Source organism: Dipteris shenzhenensis, chromosome 27, assembly GCF_047967505.1.
Source record: "Dipteris shenzhenensis isolate YYH24624 ecotype China chromosome 27, Dip_SZ_1.0, whole genome shotgun sequence".
NCBI lineage: Eukaryota > Viridiplantae > Streptophyta > Polypodiopsida > Gleicheniales > Dipteridaceae > Dipteris > Dipteris shenzhenensis.
This window is the reverse complement of record NC_141622.1, coordinates 25,217,865-25,237,314: the sequence shown is the minus strand read 5'-3', so window position 1 is coordinate 25,237,314 and position 19,450 is coordinate 25,217,865. Positions and strand designations below refer to the sequence as shown.

Sequence of the window (19,450 nt, the reverse complement as noted above, 5' to 3'; positions counted from 1 at the left end):
GTGAAAGCACTATAAATAGACAAAAGCATTTTCGCGCTAATAATAATAATAAAGTGAGAAGAATTTACAAAAGACAACAAAAAATGTTGCGTAAGGTGTAGTTAGTTGAGTGTGCAAAGGAAGAATATTATTGGTGGCGTTTGGACACGTGGGGAGATATGAACCGTCAGATGGGCCGAGATGGACGGCGGGGAGCGTGGGGGAGGGGAGACGAATGAGGGGGAGACAAGTGGCGAGATGTGGGGCGTAGGATGGGGGGAAAGATGGACGGCTGAGAAGGAGAGAGGAAATGTGTGTGGTTTGTTAAGAAGAGGCACGAAAGAGAAGCAGTAAACTGCTATCTTTTTTTTTTTTGGGGGGGGGGCCGAAGGCTCTTCTTCTTTTCCTGCTCGCCACAAAATTTTCTGCCGAGCTTTGGATTTGTATAGCAAGCATCTCCTCCCATTTTCTGCCGAGCTTTGGATGTTTTGCAAAACGAGCTTTTGATTTGTTGCAAAAAGGCAACATCATGCGGACCATCTCAGTCTCCAGCAGCAGCAGCAGCAGCAGCAGCAACGAGAATTAGGTTTGCCGAAACGCTTCTGTGGATTTCAGCAAGCATCCATACTTCAGTGTTTTTGCGCGCGGATCGACCTGCTTCCCCGCAGCATTAGTTTTGGCGACTCAAGAAACGTTTCTGTCGATTCAAGCAAGCATCCAGAAGTTGGTATTGCAGTCATTGTTGCATATGGCAGCAAGAATTAGGTTTAGCGACTCAAGAAAAGTATCCATGGATTAAAGCAAGCACCCCGGAAGTTGCTGTCGCAGAATTATTGGCAAGTATTTTGCGCAGCAGGTTCTAACCTTGCTTTCGGGTAGAAAGCTACATCAGTTTCGGCAAATTACCTTCTCTATTTGGCTTGCTGTAACTTTCTTTAGACATGCCTGCTGGCATTTTTCTTGCGCGCTCTCATCCCTCTCTCAGCAGGAACAGGATGAAGTTTGCCGTGCCCCGACTGAAGACCGACGTGTCTTTCTTTTCGTATATTTTTTCCTTCCTTGCCATGCCCCCGTTTCGGTCTCAGTCTGTCGCCATCCATAAGCAGAGAGAGGACGGTCCATCGCTAACTCAAAGGAGAGGCAGGCTTCTTAGCAAGTTTCCCCTGTCGCAGTGGGGAGTGGTGGCCGTTGTAAGCATATTCTCAGTGTTTTCTCTAGCGTTGCTACTCATCTATTGGACGATGCCCAACGTAGACCGCGAGGTCCTAAAGATACCAAAAAACCTAGCGGACCTTCAAATCATGAAGTACGTGCGTCAGCTATTTCGCAAACTTGTTTTTTGGACGCCTTGATCGTTGTTGTTATGCTCATCGTTGTCGGTTGTTTAAGGGCCCTTCAAAAAACTTATCAAGCTTGTTTTTACGTCACTTTTTTTGGGGGATCTCAAATCAGCTAGTTGTTTTTGCTGAATTTCATATAAACTGTGCTTTGTCAAATGCGTGTAGGCAGGAACTAAATTAAGCTGTACGCATGTTAATATTAGGATGTGCGGGTGGTGGTGATGTGAGAAAGGGTAGAGTAGGGAACGCGCACAACATTCATCTTATGTGTTTCTTTTAGCTGGATTGATATCCTTATCGTGTGCAATGGTTCTCTTTGTCAATCGTCTCTGTGACAAGCTATATGAGAAGGTAACTCAATATCGATTAAAGGAGGGAGTTTGAGAATTGGATCGACAGTCTTAGAATTGGATTGCTACGATCTATGTAAGCATGGCAGAAGACTGCTTGTTTGTGAGATTACAAGGAACTCTACGGCTGTCTATCAGTGAATTGGGATGGCAGGAGAAAGTGAATCAAACATCAAGTGTTGTAGATTCAGCAGCTTCGAATTTCTTTATAATTCATTATTGGGATAATAGGAATCATGGGCATGTAATGCATTTCAAGTCATCTGCCAGGTTTCTTATCTGTCAATGCTTTTTTTGTTCTTATGAGCATAAAAGGAGAAGCCTTGAGATGCGGTATGTATTTGATCCTGCTAGCTGACTGAATAAATTGGAGTGAGAGAAGCATTTTTCATGCTTCCATTGTGGGCTAGCTGGAAGGGAAATCTGCTGCTAGGGTAGTGCATACGACTTTCAAGGTGTCATGGGGATTAGCCCTACTGGGAGGGAGACTGAAACAGTGTGCTTTGATGAATAGGAATTAAATAATATTGGGACGGAGATTGGCCAAACTTTCAAGTGCCAAGTGTCAAAGCATTCTACTTGGAGGGAGATTGAAATAGGTAACTTTGTTAAAGGCATTATTCTACTAGGATGGAGGCTGGGTAAAGAGTCAAGTGTCAACCCATCTCATTCTGATCAGTCTCTGTACAACAAGACCAGAAATAGAGTACCAAAGTAGGGTAAAGTAGAATAGCAAGGTCCTGACTGCTGAAAGCACTTTGGTACATGACATAGCTTTGTTCCCACAGATCTTACTGTGAAAGCTAGGTATGTCTGTATTGTAGTGGAGTAGTTTGCTGCTCATGTGTCTCTTGGTATGCATTATTGTTGTGCGTTTAAGAGGTGACAAAGGCACATTATTTTTTGTTTTATCCCTGCAGTAAAAGTGAGGTTCAGATTTTTTTATTGCTTAACAAGATTTTAGACCAACATGCTTTCGCGTGCTTCTTACACTCATCATGTCTTGCATGTTGTTGGCATTCCAGGGAGCATATATCGATCTACACAAATGACTACACGCTACGAGTCCTCATAGGCTACATTTCAACATATGTATTTATGCAGACCTTCATGATTCCTGGGACTATTTTTTTCTCCTTACTAGCAGGAGCCTTGTTTGGTGTGTACAAGGGGTTAATCTTGGTTATTTTCTCAGCCACTGCTGGTGCTTCTTCATGCTATTTTCTGTCAAAGGTGTTTGGTGCACCAATAGCAATCTGGTTATGGCCACATCAGATAGGTTTCTTTCGGGCAGAGGTGCAATTTCTGTCCTGCACTGGTCATGCTGTTTAAATTAATATTCGTGCTGCCTTGAGAAAAAGCATGACAGATGTAGGTGGGGTTGGGGAGACTATGGGAAAGAGAGATGTATTTTCATACTATCAAAAAGTCTTCAGAATATTTGAATGTTGTTCATCAAGAAAAGGTACGCACAATGTGGGTAGGGTTGGGGGAAGAGCTAGATTAAATAAAATAGGAAATAAAACATATTTGAATGAAAAGTTATCAAAATTTCTCTTGGGAAAGAAAAGCTATCAAAATATTTGAAAGTTTCAACATATTCTCAACACCCACATGCATAACAAGAAATACAATACACAAAAGGTTTTGAAACCTGGGGGACTTCTGTCTTGGATTTTTCATTTGTCTCCCACACACAGAACCCTCTTCAAGCCTCCCATCTTCATGTTTTGGCATTTGTAGACAATTCCCATGTACATCAGATGTTTGCAGTGAAGGGTGAAGTTAACGTGTAGAAACCATAGCAAGGGGCTAGTGACAAAAACGATACCACATGGTAAGGTGTGGATGCTAATTGAGATCTTGAAAATGAACAAAACGGACTACAAATTTCTCATGTCAAAGCTTGAAGTTTTCTAGATCCCCATATTCCTCAGGAGTCTCTTTTAGCGTTCTCAGAGGTGTCTTCAATTCTTTTTTATCCTTGGTGAGGATGCTTCCACCTTACCTTCTTGTAGTTTGGAGAGAGAGAGAGAGAGAGAGAGAGAGAGAGATGATGGTGATCACAACTTTATTGTCCTTGGAGCTCAATCATGGTCCATGGGACCCAAAATTGTTCCAGAATATTACTCTGGGTGCAGCACAGCTTTTGTTTTTTATGTAAGATTTCAACAAGAGATTGAAATCTTACTAAACTGCTGCCAGCTTGTGCTGGTCTAATCTCATACATTTTCTTCATGGGTGGTCTTCATTCCTTCTTATTCCATCTGAGTTTGTGATATTTGAAAAACTCATTGCCAAAGCAGTTGATGGAAACTACCTCAAGGGGATGGCAAGGTTTGCTTATCTTTTTCTTATGTGAGGATTGTTCTTCTATGACAGTATGCTGCTCCTTTTGCACAAGTTATTTTCCTGCCAGAAAATCATTTTCCACCCCATATTCTTGTCTCACATCTTAGATGGTGAGACCTGATTAGAATGCAAGCATGTAATTGTTACTTTATTGTGAAACCTTTAATATAGGCAAGTATGTTGACATAGGGCAGCCTGGCACGGGTTATTTTGTACAGGTGTTACTATGCCCAGTTTTGGGGCTGACACCTGCGGGAGGGAATCCTTTTTGTACAGGTGTTACTGTGCTCCACGAGCAGCCCCCTCTTTAATGGAAAAGACCCTACAGTGGGTCCTTTATATAGGGCATAGGCAGTTGGCCAGCCAACCTACAGACTGACAGTCGTCCAGTCCAGGGGCTGTTCCATCACTATATAAATCTTTTCCCCCCAGCCTCTCCAGTACAGTTTTCTAGCCTCTCTTTCGATTTGTTTGTCTACCCTAGCAGACCTAGCCTCTCCCTGGGGGGTGGACTAATTTGAATGCTGCAATATATTCACAGTTCAGTTCACTGTGTGTTCTCTGAGTTGTTTATAGAAGTTGAAAGATCCATGGCAAAATACCATTTTATTATGATACACTGTCATGTACGACTATCTTGGCTTACTCAGAGGTGATTGCTAGACATGAGGAGTCACCATGGACATGGCCCAATGCATGCAAAGGACATGGAGACCACATTCCCTCACCATGTCTAGAGACTCGGAATCCTCACATCGCATCAGAGGATCCCACCACCTTGATATAGTTGTGTACTCGAAGAGGGGCTCCTCGATTACTCCACCTTATAGATATCTTCCTTTGATATGTGATGTCTAGCTCAAGTATGTGTGGGTGTGGATTTGTATGTGTGGGTGTGGATTTGTATTTTTATACTATGGTCTACACCCACTGTTGGGCGCTGATGACGTCAGTGGGGATGTCATAGTAGCTAGTCCCTGCTATGCATGATGGAGTTTATGGTTTTCAACCTTGTGAGTGACTATCATGAGATTGAAAGTGCACTATGTTGTGTTTTTAGAGGATGAGTTTGGGAATGTTCCTGGATTCATCTAGGTATATGCTTCTGCCGTATTAGCGGACATGCAAATTTCACCTTGTGAAGTTTTCGTCCAAGTTGTGGCTTGCTGGTATTGTGATAATTCTTTCTATCTTAAATGGTGCATTGCCCTATCAGCTAGATTTAGATTTAGATGCTCGTTGGGCTCGTTGGGGAGAGACTAAAATGTAAAACGTTTATAGACTTCACAAGCAGTTGTAGCTTGAATGAAGAGATTTTGGACTACCTTTTGATTAGCCTTCTCCTTTAGTGCTAGCCTTCGTCATGGCTGAGTCTGCTCTTCACCTCCGGAGTGCCAACAGAAACTTAGTACGAAGACTTTGTATAAATGGATGCTCAAGTATGTGTGGGTGTGTGGATTTGTATGTGTGAGAGCATATTTTTATACTATGGTCTACACCCACTGTTGGGCGCTGATGATGTCAGTGGGGATGTCATAGTAGCTAGTCCCTGCTATGCATGATGGAGTTTATGGTTTTCAACCTTGTGAGTGAGTATCATGAGATTGAAACTACACTATGTTGTGTTTTTAGAGGATGAGTTTGGGAATGTTTCTCGATTATCTAGGTATATTAGGGTCGTAGTTCACTAGGGTCAGTTTTTTCATTAGTACTTAGCATATTGCAAGGACTGTGCTTTGCACTATCCCATGATTTCTTGTACTTGAATCAGCATTGAATGCTTTTTTTTCTCATATGCCCATGAAGACTTTCGAAGACGATAATCTCTTTCTCTCTCTTACTCTCTCTCCCTCCCCCCCGTCACGGGGGCGTGAAATTCTAAGTACTTTAATGTACTACAAGATTGTGACAACTTTGGTTTTAAAAGTCCAAGCGTGGGCTTAATAATGTGTAATTAAACGTGGCATGGTGCCTAGCACATAAGCATAATTAATCCCTAGGCCCAAAGGCATTCCAAGGAATTAAAAGAGTGGTTGTTGGGAAATGATGACGTGGCATTTTTAATGGGCCCCCTAGAGGGCCATGTACCTTCAATGGCCCCCCTAGAGTTCCAGGCGGCTCTAGTGTCTTCTACATGCTCCTTTGCCATTCCTGGACCTTCTTGGGCCTTCTAAACTTCACATGGGTAGAACGGGCAGAGCTGAGCACTTCTTTTGCTGGTCGAATTTGCAAAAGTGGCTTTTTTTGAACCTTTTTGCTTCTACAGCCTCTTGGGCCTCTCCTTTTGTAAAGCTACAGCTTTCTGTTGAATTTTAAGTGGTCCCACATGCTAGTTGATCGGTTTTTCTCAGTTTTGGAGGACTTTTTGGCAATGAAACTTCTCCAAAACCTTCTCAATGCATTCCTCTTTGAAGCACGCTTCTTTTGAGCCTAAGAACTCTAACTTCTTCGTGATCGAAGTGCTTCTTTTCGCATTTTTCAGTGGAATTCTTGCTGGTCGGCTCTTGTAAATGCTCTTTCTTTATGCCTTTGCACTCCTCTTTGGTTGAGAATGCAATTGGGCATTGGCTACTATGTCCTCTGGGCGATTGAGGACTTGGTTCGAGTTTTCAGGGCTTGTTGAGTTGTGGTTTTGTTGTTGCAATTTCTTTATGCCATAAGCTATTGGTTGGCCTCGTGTGCCGTCTCTTTCTTGGTTCATAGGTGCGCGGGCAGTGCTACATGAGTCATTCTTTGGTTGGGTACTTTGTTGATTTTATTTTGGAGCTTTGAAAAGCTTTGTGAATGCCATCTGGAAACCACTTAAAGAGAGTGCAGTTGGGGTGCAGTGTGATTGCATTTGGACAGCCAATGGAATTGCACTCGGAAAAGAGAATGCCTTTGGATTGAGATTATGGGTTAAGTACACTTATGTGATGGTGTTCTATGCTTAAAAGCCTTGCGAAGGCTCAGTGAATTGGGGCTGCGTGCTCAGTTGCAAGGAAGGTCTCCCAGATGCAACTTGTAATCATTTCACTGTGAAATATAAAGAAATACCGAAAGGGGTGCCACGGTGTTTGGGGCCAATTGGGTGCACTTGTCTATGTTTGTTGAGCGGGGGTATTCTAGCCTCCATCCCTTTGTTAGTGGTTTTGTTTGTGAACAAATGGGTAAATGCCAAATGGTGATCATGCAATGGTTAATGGTTGTGATATATGTTTGTGAGCTGTAAATAAGTGCTGAAGTGATTAAAGGTTTAGTTTCACTGCCCTCTGAGTGATTAGAGACCGGTTTCATTGGTTCTGTTGCTGGGACACCACACTCTCTTTTTCAAGAGGTGGGCCTCGGTAGTCTGGTGGAAGGATATCTTAGCTGCACTTTTTGACAGCTGAATATTACAGCCATAAACATGGTGAGTACCCATGAGCAAAAGAGCTCCACAAGTCCTCAAAGGAGAAGGCAGGGAAGCCCTAATGATCCAGCTAGTGTACAGTTGCAAGGAGCACAACAAATGCCTTTTGAGCAGGCCACACATGAAGCTACAACTCAGCTCAACGGTGATACTAGTTCTAGCAATGAATCAGATGATGCTACTATGTTGAATGCACAGCTTGCAAGTGCAGCGATTGCTTTGACTCAGTTGACTCAAAACTTGGCTTGGATTGTGCAAACAAATGCCAAGAAGAAGAAGAAATCAAGAAAACACAAGCACGGAAAGAGTGAGTACGTACATGCATCAGCTTCTCATGGCGGACAACACACTCATGCATCAGTTTCCCATGAGGGACAGCCATCAAAAATGACTCAGAAAGTGACTTCCAAGAGAGAGGAATCCCCCAAAAGAGCACTTGAGAAAGAGGTACAAAAAGTACAGCCAGTGCAACAGTATGAGCAGCTAGCACAAGGCCTTGGTTTGGGTACTTCTACTCCTCAAAATAATAATGTGCAATCCATAAATGTGGCTCAACCACCTCAGCCATATCTGAGGCAGTAACCTGAATATTTTGGTACAGATTCTATCTTTGATGCTATTTTGATTTCACCGCCAACTGGGCATAGAAAGCAAGCCATGTATGACAATGTGGGAATGCAGCCAGGCATGCAAGCCACGGCACATGCTCCCATGCCTAATGTTCAGCCAAGCGTGGCTCTCCCTAGTGAAGGGAATGCTGCAAAAATACAGCCATCTTTGGGACAGCCAACATCAAATGTATATAAAGAATTTAAGGATGGTGGTTCTCATGTCAAGTTTGAGACATATAATGGAGTACAGGACATGTACAAAGTCCTCACATTCCTTCAACAGCTTGATGCTGCATTTCTTGGGGGTTTGTTTACAGAAGCATCCAAGATGAGGAAGGTTGCCACATTTTTGAAAGGCAATGCACTTAAGTGGTACACCAACCTTATGCTTCATGGAGATGCACTTGCTATTTGGCTGGAATTTAAGCAAGTGTTCTCTTCTACTTGGCTTACTCCAACTTTTGAAGTTGAAGTACTTCTACACTGGCATGATTTGTCGTACAAACTTTGCAAGTTTGAGGAGTAATCTGGTCACAATCTCCAATCTCATCACAAAATTCTTAGGTGAGCAATAGTAGTAGTAGTAGTTTGTATATACTTCGACATGTATATGCTTTTGTATGTCGGCTTGTTTGAGTCATTTTGATTACACCCAGAGGTTTTGGGATGTTCTACTGCCATTGAGCTCTTACAGGCATGTTTCTTTGAAAGAGCAAATAGAGAGGTACTGTTGTGGATTGCCTAGTGAGCTACGTGATTATTGAATCAAAACCAAGGTGGGTTCTATGACTCGATTAATTGCGAATGCAAGGATAGCAGATGCATGGATGTAGGAGAAGAATTTGGGCTTTATGGACAGCAAGAAAGAAGACAGCAATCGGGCTGCCAAACACTAGGATAAGAAGGACATCAAATCTGAAAATAAAAATTATGGCAAACGACTATTTTAAAAGGGAGGAAAAGCCCAATTCAAAGGTTGGTCAAAGGCGTGGACAGCCTAATAAACAGCCCCGTACCAAGTTATCTGATGAAGAGAAAAAGTCACTCATGGAGCAAAACAAATGTTTTATATGCAAAGGAGAGGGACACCGCTCTTATGATTGCCCATCCAAGAAAAGAGACAGGTCACTCATTATAAAGATTGCAATACCCCTTTTTTGGGACTTTTTACCCTTTAGATAAACCATATAAAGGGGATAAGTATTGCACTTCTTTTCAATTAGTACTTACTGATGTGGACAAATGTTGGAAAACTTCTCACATATGCATAAATAAATCATATCATTTCTAGTTTAAAATATAAACATTTTGTTTTTAAATACATTTATAATTTAAAACATAGATATCATTTTTAAAAGTGCTTTCTATTGAGCTACAGACAGGAGATGCTCTAAATGCTCACACCCCCTTTCAGGAGATGCTCTAAATGCTCACACCCCCTCTCAGCTCCTGGACGAAGCAACAATGCACATGCACATGATGAAGAGGAAACGAAAAAGACTGAGATGTGCAGTGCATGGGGAAAAATCAGAAACCATAATTGTTTATTTTTCTTTGATTCTGGAGCAAAGGCGAATTTCATGACTCCTGATAGGGCAGGAAGGCTTGGCATCAAGCCTGAGGAAATGGGGCCATCCGGCATGTGTGATATGGCCAACCCTGAACTCAACATACCTGTCACTCCTATCATTGGCAAGTTGAGGATGCATATCCAGGGATATCAGGATGTAGAGGACTTCTACATTATGCCTTTGCCAGAGTGTGATGCTTTGCTTGGGATGCCTTGGATGTACAGGGTGGGGGCTGATATAGAGAAACGATAGGGTTTGCAGTGGAGCGATCAGAAAATAGACAATACTTAGACACAACTGAAGAACGAAACTCAGAAAACATAGTGCCTGTCGGTAATATGAAAAACTGAATACAAGAACCTCAAGCCGGTGTGTCTCAAGGACCGTGGCTGAGGTGAATCAAAAAGATGATTCTATGTAGAGAAATAGTAGGAAAGATAGCAGCAAAGGGAGCGAAGCGCGGTCCTCCATGTAGCTTGATGATGACAAAGAAGATGAAGGGCTAGAGCTGTCCTAGGAAATGGCTGAAAACCAGCATGCTTTGAGAAAGGAACCTTCAGGCTATCTGGAATAGCAACATGATGAAGAAAAGGACAGATCTGGAGCAGAAGGGACAGAGCTGAAGCAGAGGAGCAGATTTGGAGCAGAGGAGCAGATCTGGAGCAGAAGTTGGGGCAGATCTGGAGGAGAAGATGGAGCAGCCAGGAGGCAAGAAGGAGAGGCAGCAGCCAGGAGGCAGAGAGGAGTAGATCTGAAGAGGAGAGGTAGAAGTGGAGCAGGCGGGGCTGCAGCAAAGCATGGAGGAGAAGAGGAGCAGTTGCAGGTCCTGTCGTGTCTTGTCCTGTCCTGTCAAGAGGAGTGTGGGGGCTTGTGCCTTTATAGGCCAGACCTAGCTGGTCGGCCAGCTGGTCGGTGAGCCTGCCAGCTGGTCGGTGGGCGTGCCAGCTGGTCGGCCAACTGGTCGGCTAGTTCTGGTCGGCGAGACCAGCTGGGCTTTCTGGCCACTTGTTTGGCTGGCCTGTAAGCTGAATTGGCTGATGTTGATAGGCTGGTAGATTGCCCCAGAAATTGGGGATTGTTAGTTGCTTAACACCCCCTCTCAATTGCCAATTTGGAGGGGCAGACATTGTGTGCTTGGAGCTTCGTGTAGGGATGTCGACGATGGTGGTGGCTATCCCTGCGAAATGCCCTAGAGATGAAATGCAAAAAATGCAGAGGTCACAAGAAGAGTGCTCTTGCAAGGGAATTGTTCCTCAAGTGCCTGAGTTACACGTATGATACCATATAGAACTAAGAACACTGTGAAGCTTGAGAGAATAAGCCACCCTCTCTCAACGCCGAAAGGTGGAGGGAAAAACAAATATGTCGTAGCAGCACTGACAATCCAGAGATGGTAGGATTCCGTCAAAGGAAGAGGTCATAGCTGAACAAGGAGCCAGTGTGTGCCCGATCTTGGACCTCGGGAGAGAAGAGTCTATCCCCGCCTCCATGAGTGTAGAAGAATCGAAACAACAGTCATCAAGACACATCTGAACAGAAAAAGGGTCTCGCCTAGGGAGAACTTGTAGATCCTGGAAGTCGATGCTGATGGAGATCTGGTAGAGGTGAAGGATCATGACCTCCTTGTTCGAAGGAATGGGGAGTGTCAAGCCTGAAACCGAAAAAGGAGGGAGGGATGGGTGTAGAAGATGGAGGTAAGAAAGGGAGGGAGGGATGGGAGTAGAAGATGGAGTTCTGAAAGGGAGGGAGGGATGGGAGTAGAAGATGGAGTTCTCTCCCTTAGTGCGCAGCGGAATGAAGAGGAAACTGCTATGTTCATAGGAGTGATGCTTCCCGTACCTATGGCCTCCTTGAAGAAGCAGGATCTTTAGATCACCAGAGATCTGGGGTCTTTAGATCACCATGGCTCTGATACCATATAGAGAAACGATAGGGTTTGCAGTGGAGCGATTAGAAAATAGACAATACTCAGAGACAACTGAAGAACGGAACTCAGAAAACATAGTGCCTGTCGGTAATATGAAAAACTGAATACAAGAACCTCAAGCCGGTGTGTCTCAAGGACCGTGGCTGAGGTGAATCAGAAAGATGATTCTATGTAGAGAAATAGTAGGAAAGATAGCAGCAAAGGGAGCGAAGCGCAGTCCTCTGTGTAGCTTGATGATGACGAAGAAGATGAAGGGCTAGAGCTGCCCTAGGAAATGGCTGAAAACCAGCATGCTCTGAGAAAGGAACCTTCAGGCTATCTGGAATAGCAACATGATGAAGAAAAGGACAGATCAGGAGCAGAAGGGACAGAGCTGAAGCAGAGGAGCAGATCTAGAGCAGAAGTTGGGGCAGATCTGGAGAAGATGGAGCAGCCAGGAGGCAGGAAGGAGAGGCATAGAGGAGGCAGCAGTTAGGAGGTAGAGAGGAGCAGATCTGAAGAGGAGAGGTAGAAGTGGAGCAGACTAGGAAAAAGGCATTGATTAGCCTTGTATCATCTTAACGAGAGCGATTGTTACACACGTTTGTTCTTTTAAAGCTCTCATTGCTCTTATCTTTCTCTCAATCAATCGTGATTCTGTAGCCCTTTCCCTACGATTTCACATCCCTTTTGCAGCTAGAATCACTTGATTTCACATCTTCTACCAATTGGGCAGTTGATACAGACGGGCTCATCGTTATTTCATGAGGTCGCTTGATGACATTCTATGTTTCATCCGAGATACTGAGCTGACAGTATTTCTGCTGTAAACGTGGCATGGTGCCTAGCACATAAGCGTAATTAATCCCTAGGCCCAAAGGCATTCCAAGGAATTAAAAGAGTGGTTGTTGGAAAATGATGACGTGGCATTTTTAATGGGCCCCCTAGAGGGCCATGTACCTTCAGTGGCTCCCCTAGAGTTCCAAGTGACTCTAGTGTCTTCTACATGCTCCTTTGCCATTCGTGGACCTTCTTGGGCCTTCTAAACTTCACATGTGTGGTTTTCTCTCTCATCTTCTCCCTTTGTTGAGATTTTGGACTGGTTTTTCCGCCTCCTTTAGCTGAATTCCGTTTTTCTTCATACTCACCCGTTTGGATTCCTCGACTTCCTTTTGGCCCGATGGCTTCCCCTCTCTCTCCCCTTCGCAGTGATATGCTTTTCCTCCGTGCGTTTGGTAGAACGTGCAGAGCTGAGCACTTCTTTTGCTGGTCAAATTTGCAAAAGTGGCTTTTTTTGGACCTTTTTCAGCCTCTCGGGCTTCTCCTCTTGCAAAGCTACAGCTTTTTGTTGAATTTCGAGTGGTCCCACGCGCTGGTTGACTGGTTTTTCTCAGTTTTGGAGGACTTTTCAGCGATGAAACTTCTCTAAAACCTTCTCAATGCATTCCTCTCTGAAGCGCGCTTCTTTTGAGCCCAAGAACTCCAACTTCTTCGCGACAGAAGTGCTTCTTTTCGCATTTTTCAGTCGGCGATGAAACTTCTCCAAAACCTTCTCAATGCATTCCTCTCTGAAGCACGCTTCTTTTGAGCCCAAGAACTCCAACTTCTTCGCGACAAAAGTGCTTCTTTTCGCATTTTTCAGTCGGTGATGAAACTTCTCCAAAACCTTCTCAATGCATTCCTCTCTGAAGCACGCTTCTCAATGCTGGTCGGCTCTTGTAAATGCTCTTTCTTTATGCCTTTGCACTCCTCTTTGGTTGAGAATGCAATTGGGCATTGGCCACTATGTCCTCTTGGCGATTGAGGACTTAGTTCTAGTTTTTAGGGCTTGGTGAGTTGTGATTTTGCTGTTGTAATTTCTTTTTGCCATAAGCTATTGGTTGGCCTCGTGTGCCGCCTGTTTCTTGGTTCACAGGTGCACGGGCAGTGCTACATGAGTCATTCTTTGGTTGGGTACTTTGCTGATTTAGAAACCCAGTATAGTTGCTTATGCTTGGGCACTAATGACGACATAAGTTCGTTTTGCTTGCTAAGTATGTCTTCCTTTTGTTTTTCATAAAAGTTTTTGTTTACCTCGTTTTTCTTCTCTTTCATTTTCTCTTTTATTTTCTTTGTAGATTTTTGATCTTTAATACAACAAAAATTCTAAATTTGTATGATTGGACTTATTCTAGTCTTACAAAGGTATGCATACTTTGCTGATTTTATTTTGGAGCTTTGAAAAGCTTTGTGAATGCCATCTGGAAACCACTCAAAGAGAGTGCAGTTAGGGTGCAGTGTGATTGCGTTTGGACAGCCAATGGAATTGCACTCGGAAAAGAGAAAGCCTTTGGATTGAGACTATGGGTTAAGTGCACTTATGTGATGGTGTTCTATGCTTGAAAGCCTTGCGAAGGCTCAGTGAATTGGGGCTGCATGCTCAGTTGCAGAGAAGGTCTCCCAGATGCAACTTGTAATCATTTCACTGTTTGGGGCCAATTGGGTGCACTTGTCTATGTTTGTTGAGCAGGGGTATTCTAGCCTCCATCCCTTTGTCAGTGGTTTTGTTTGTGAACAAATGGGTAAATGCCAAATGGTGATCATGCAATGGTTAATGGTTGTGAGATATGTTTTGTGAGCTGTAAATAAGTGCTGAAGTGATTAAAGGTTTAGTTCCACTTCCCTCTGAGTGATTAGAGGCCGGTTTCATCCCCCCTCAGACGATATTGATCGAGCATTCTCGTCTCATTGCACTGATCGAATGTGGGCTGAGGGCATACCTAGAGAGGACCACTTTTGTACTCTATGTGATCACGCTTCGCTTTTAGATTCCTTGTCTACTAGGAGATCCGAGTTTTAACCATTGTCTCTTCAGGGATAGGTTCGGCGGATCCTTGTCCAGTTTCCTATCTTACCCAAACCAGAGATGCCCAGCGACTTTCATTCATGATGCCTTCCGAGTCCCGACACAAAGACCATTTGCTTAGGACACATAGGCGAGATTATGTGCACAGCCAGACTACACTCATAGTATGATCACTGAGTTTTTTCAGCCCAGGCCCTAGGGAGACATGGAGTGAGGCCTGTAGAGCAAGACTCGATAGTCATTGAGCTCCCTTTTGGACTTGACCCCTTTGTTAGCTTCCAGAGGATCATTGAAGTGAGCCACACTACAACTTACGTCCTCTCCATGGGCTTAGAGATTTTGGCGTTTTGTGATTATGTTGTGTTTGTCTTGGGCGCAGATGCCCACTTAGAGGATCATTGTATTTGGCTCTTTTCAGTCTCATGGACCCTTCGGTCTTCCAAAGACTTTAACAAACTCTCTTTCTTTCTTTCTTTGTCTCTATCTTGGTTGGGCTATGTATATACCAGATTGAATCAATTTTGATGGCATTTACGCAGGTTGAAGAGGTTATTAGTCCCACTTTGTGAAAGTAATTTTTATTTTCTACGTAAGATGATGTGGCATTGTTATCGCCCATGTGCTTATGAACGTACTTGACCAGCTTTACCAGTATAGTTGGCTGATGGTGAATGTAGAGAAGATAAAGATTAGGCTTGCTAAAGCTCTAAAGCAAATGAGGAACGGTACTTGCCATTGTTGCATATAGATGACTAGGATACAATTTTTGGATGCTGGATGGAGGATCTGGCAATGCTTAGTCTATCTATGTTTATGGGGGGATGGTAGCTTGGTTGACGAAGGATAGCACCCCCTCTCCTTAGAAAAGGTTCTCCTTGCCTACTTGGTAAGTCATGAGATAGTCATATGCCTAGAGATTCATGAGGCCACGTCACCCTCTAGCTCCTCGAGGGATAGTGTCTTTGAGACTGTTGCTAGCACAACGGCCTGGAAAAAATGGGTAGCAGGCTCTAGCATTTACGAGGGTTCCAAGAAGAGACCATTGACCGTGATGACGCTTGGCTTGCAAGTACCTTTTATATATTTTAAGATTGAGGAATCTATTTGTTGTATATTTCACAACATTGACGGGTGGAACCTACTCCCAGGTTAGGCTCACTAGCCAGGACCTGTTAGAAGCAGTCTGCAAGGCCACCTAGAGCTCCTGCTGATCAGCGGCTTCAGCGCGTATATTTCTCTCACAGACAGTATATTTGATATCCTTTATAGCTTATCTTAGGGCCATTTCTCGATACTTACCGGTCCTCGGATATATCTCTAGAAAAATCTGGGTAAAGTTTCTAAAAAATAGTCCGGTGCATTCGACAGATTGAAACAGTGGCCTGCAATGGTGGAGAATGAAACTGGAAAGAAACTGAAGCTAATCCATTCTGCAGCAGAATCAGGTAGCAGAACTCAAGAACAGGTCAAGTTGGATGGTGAATGGAATCCCAAACGTTTTTGGACTGAAGCAGTACATACTGTAGTGTACTTACTGAACAGCCTTTTGACAGTGACAGTAAAAGGAAAGACTTCACATGAAGCCTATCTGGTGAACTGCCATGTAAACATTTTAAAGCTTTCGGTTTTAAATGCTATGTGCACGACAGGAGGACAAAACTTGATGATAAGAGTCGAGGATGTATCTTCATCGATACAGTGCTGGAGACAAAGGATCCTAGTGAACCAGGTCCAGATGATTACTGATTCTTTATTCTTTGAAGCTCTCGGTATTGGCCCAAAGCAATTGTCAATGTGTGGGCATTGAGAGAGGGAAGGGGTTGGCACAACGCTCCACCCTTGGTTACCCTTGACTATAGCTTAGTTGCTCACCTCTAAGGCCATGAGCATGTAGTTTAGGTGAAGATGAGATGCATGAGCTGATTCAGTATGCAGCCATTCATCATCCTGATGAGATGGGTTGCATGTTTAGGACAGCGTAAGACTGTCCAGAACATCTCCATACATTTAGAAGGATGCGGAGGTGGCACATAGCCTCCCGAGATGATTAGGAGGCATCTTCACCACATGAACAGCTCCCTGAGGTGCTGATGTGGCCCACGGGTTAAGTGGTACTGTACGGAAGAGTACAGTGCGGATGTGGCATCAATCGTAGGCTGTTGATGTCCGCATGGACTGTATTTGTTTGATGTGTCAGCTGACATGACAGCATAGACTGATGTGCCAACAGGTGCTGACATGTCATGCCACTCGTCTCTTCCCTGAAGAGAGCCTTCCTTGTGCAAGGAAGGCTAATGACATCCAGTAGAGAGGAGTGTGGTTTCCAGGATTTGTTCTCTTGGTGGAGCTCCATTTTCACCCTGTTTGAGCTGTGTTAATATAGATCTACTTTCTCTCTCTCTCTCTCTCTCTCACTCATAGACCCATGCGGTCTTCCGAAGACTTTAATAAACTTCTTTCTTCTTTCTCATGTATGAGCTATTCTTGGTGAAGGATTGCTTCTGCTGTTGTGCATTACATGCATGTTCAATTCTCTCTTCAGGCAGATATATTTTAAGTACAATTAATGGAAATTATGTGATTAATTTTGTCCAAAACTGTCTGGAAAGTGAGCCCTCATTATGCTCAATGTTCCGTTGATCATGAAGCGGCTTTTATGGTCTTTGCTCTCCTTGTTAAAGTTGTGCTTATGTGGAACACCTTTCTTCTTTCTGGGCTTGAGCTTTTAGCTTTATGGCTTTATCTTGGCAGTTGAGCTAGCTTTGCAGGTCTCTACCTCAAAGCCTTCCTACCTTCTCTTTCACCCATATAGTATGAGGGCTGGCAGAACTTGCTAAGCTCTGCTCTGTTTTGAAATGCTGACAGCTTTAGTCACCAACACCATAGCATGGGCCTAAGAGTTTGACAGGAGGTTGAGGCTGAATTTGTTGACCTTTTTGTCTGGGTTGCTCTGAAGTCATATTCCACCCCATGGATGTGTGGCGACTCGTCCCTGTGGATGTGTGGTGAGTCGTAAGGCAAGGCCTATACAGACTAGCCTCTGGGCTGTGGAAGGGCGCTGATCTTCAATCCTTGCTTGGTATCCAGTATTCTTTATTTGCTGTACTATTTGTTCTGTTAGGCATAAAGAGCAAACTGTTGAATCTTGTGTCTGGTGTATAAATTTTCAACTGTGAATAACAACAAAGATATTGTATTATGACTTCTTTAAAGCTTTATATGAGTGCAAAATTGGAGGTGTAGTCATTACAAATTTAGCATAACGATGTGCTTGTGGACATGCACACATGAGTGCATAGCATATGGAGGCTAGTATGCGAACCCTCTTTGTCGTGTGATTTCCACAAGCCTTGTGATGCTGTCTTTCAAGCTGCATGATGTAAGAAATATATAATAAGACTGGCCGCTCTTCTATCCACTTTTTGCAGTTCACTGATACATGGGTGTTTTGCACAGGTATCTAAACGGAAGGGGAAATTGCTCAACTATATGCTCTTTTTACGAGTCACACCTACTTTGCCGAATACCTTTATTAATTTTGCATCTCCCATTGTTGGTATACCATATCACATTTTCTTCTTTGCAACACTCTTTGGCCTCATTCCAGCTTCTATTTTGTCAGTTCGAGTAAGTGTCTTACCTCTTACATTTTCAGTTGTGGAATCTGAAAAAAGTTTGATGTTCAAAGCATATTTAATCCATATTCGGGTAAAGTGTGCTTTCTTTGCTTTGCACCTTCGATTTTTAAGAACAATATTGAATCATGGACTGTTCTACAATTTGGCCTTTTTTTGGGGGGCCTAGGGTTAGGGTGGTACTGAAGCTTTTAGTGATACTGATTTTGTTGCAATCTCCAAATTATTGTCTTTTTATTGTTTAATGTCAGTAGAAGAAGTCACCTGTTTGATTTATCCCAATATTGCTGTAGTAAGGATGCTAATGAGAGGGTTTGCAGGCTGGACTCACACTTGGGCAGTTAGAATCGTTGGGAGACCTGTATGATACAAAGACAATACTACTACTTTTTATCATTGGCCTCATTTTTATTCTGCCGACAGTGTTGAATAGGCCTAAGCAAAGGTCTGTGTAACTCGGGGAGATTGCTTTTTTCCCTGAAATAAGCTTTCCTACCACCTGTACATACCTCTGTATATGAAGTATATAACTGATTCCATTATGAATTAATACCACTGCTGTGAACCGTGATTGCTACAACCCATGTTGCGTTGATCTTTGGGGATCAATTGCACATCAAGTCTCTCTTTTGGCATGGCATTATTTGCTGCTGTGAAAGCGCCACACTTGGATAGTTGTATTTTTTATACTCACACATTGCTAAAGAATTATCCTCATAACTTTGAAATCCTGCCACTCTGCACATTACAATGTTGTTTCAGTTTTAGAGGATGGCACCTGATATTGTTATTCACCCGCACATGAGTGAGTTTACGTACAGGCTATTCGGTCTTCTCTAATCTTGAAAGACATGGAGTGGATAATGCTAATATGGTGTGGCCCATATTTAAAGATGTCACTCTCCAAAGAAATTCATACATATGATAAAAACCACTTCATTAAATGAAAATGGCCTGTCAAATAAAAAATAAGTAATTTATTAAGCTCTTTTCTTTTTGACATTTTAATAGATTTTCTTCCCCAAAAGTTTAAAAGCAAGATGAACTGTAGTACAGCCTTATGATGCCACTCATGCATGCATGTACTCACACATGTGATCAATTGCCACAAAAAGTATCTTGTCCATGCTCAATTCTCTTCATGAACATTTCCACGATAGTAAGCATTTTCATAGGCAACTGTGGTCATGCAAAGCTTTGATGATTTGCCAACTTTTTGCATTCATAAACTCTCAAGCGGCAAGATTTTACAAAGTTGGCATTCCCTCCATCCAACAATGCGTGCATGATGTGCTTCCCTTGACACACACACAAGTACTTGTCTTGTTTTCTTGTCGTGTTTAAGATTTCTATTAATCTTGTACTACTCCATTAGTCCTCGTAATATATGTGAAAGATGTGCCCCCCCCCCCCCCCCCCCCCTCTCCCTCTTCTCCATGCTATAATTTGGTGGAGTTCCACGCCAATGTA

At 43.2% G+C, this 19,450-nt stretch overlaps 1 protein-coding gene across 1 annotated transcript; it reads left to right on the top strand.

Annotated features, from left to right (window-relative positions):
• The first annotated feature begins 340 nt into the window (after window positions 1–340).
• Window positions 341–18,530, top strand: LOC147884081 (putative membrane protein At4g09580). Its single transcript, XM_087398952.1, has 4 exons — window positions 341–1,285; window positions 2,695–2,965; window positions 17,802–17,972; window positions 18,301–18,530. The coding sequence occupies exons 1-4, from the start codon at window positions 921–923 to the stop codon at window positions 18,433–18,435; spliced, it is 942 nt and encodes a 313-aa protein (XP_087255078.1). The 5' UTR covers window positions 341–920; the 3' UTR covers window positions 18,436–18,530.
• The last annotated feature ends 920 nt before the right edge of the window (window positions 18,531–19,450 follow it).

Excerpts from the sequence above, each read along its gene's own strand:
- LOC147884081 (XM_087398952.1), top strand. The coding sequence starts at position 921 with ATGCCTGCTGGCATTTTTCTTGCGCGCTCTCATCCCTCTCTCAGCAGG. Across the intron at positions 2,966-17,801 it reads TAGGTTTCTTTCGGGCAGAG|GTATCTAAACGGAAGGGGAA; the intron begins GTGCAATTTCTG and ends TGTTTTGCACAG. Across the intron at positions 17,973-18,300 it reads CTTCTATTTTGTCAGTTCGA|GCTGGACTCACACTTGGGCA; the intron begins GTAAGTGTCTTA and ends GAGGGTTTGCAG.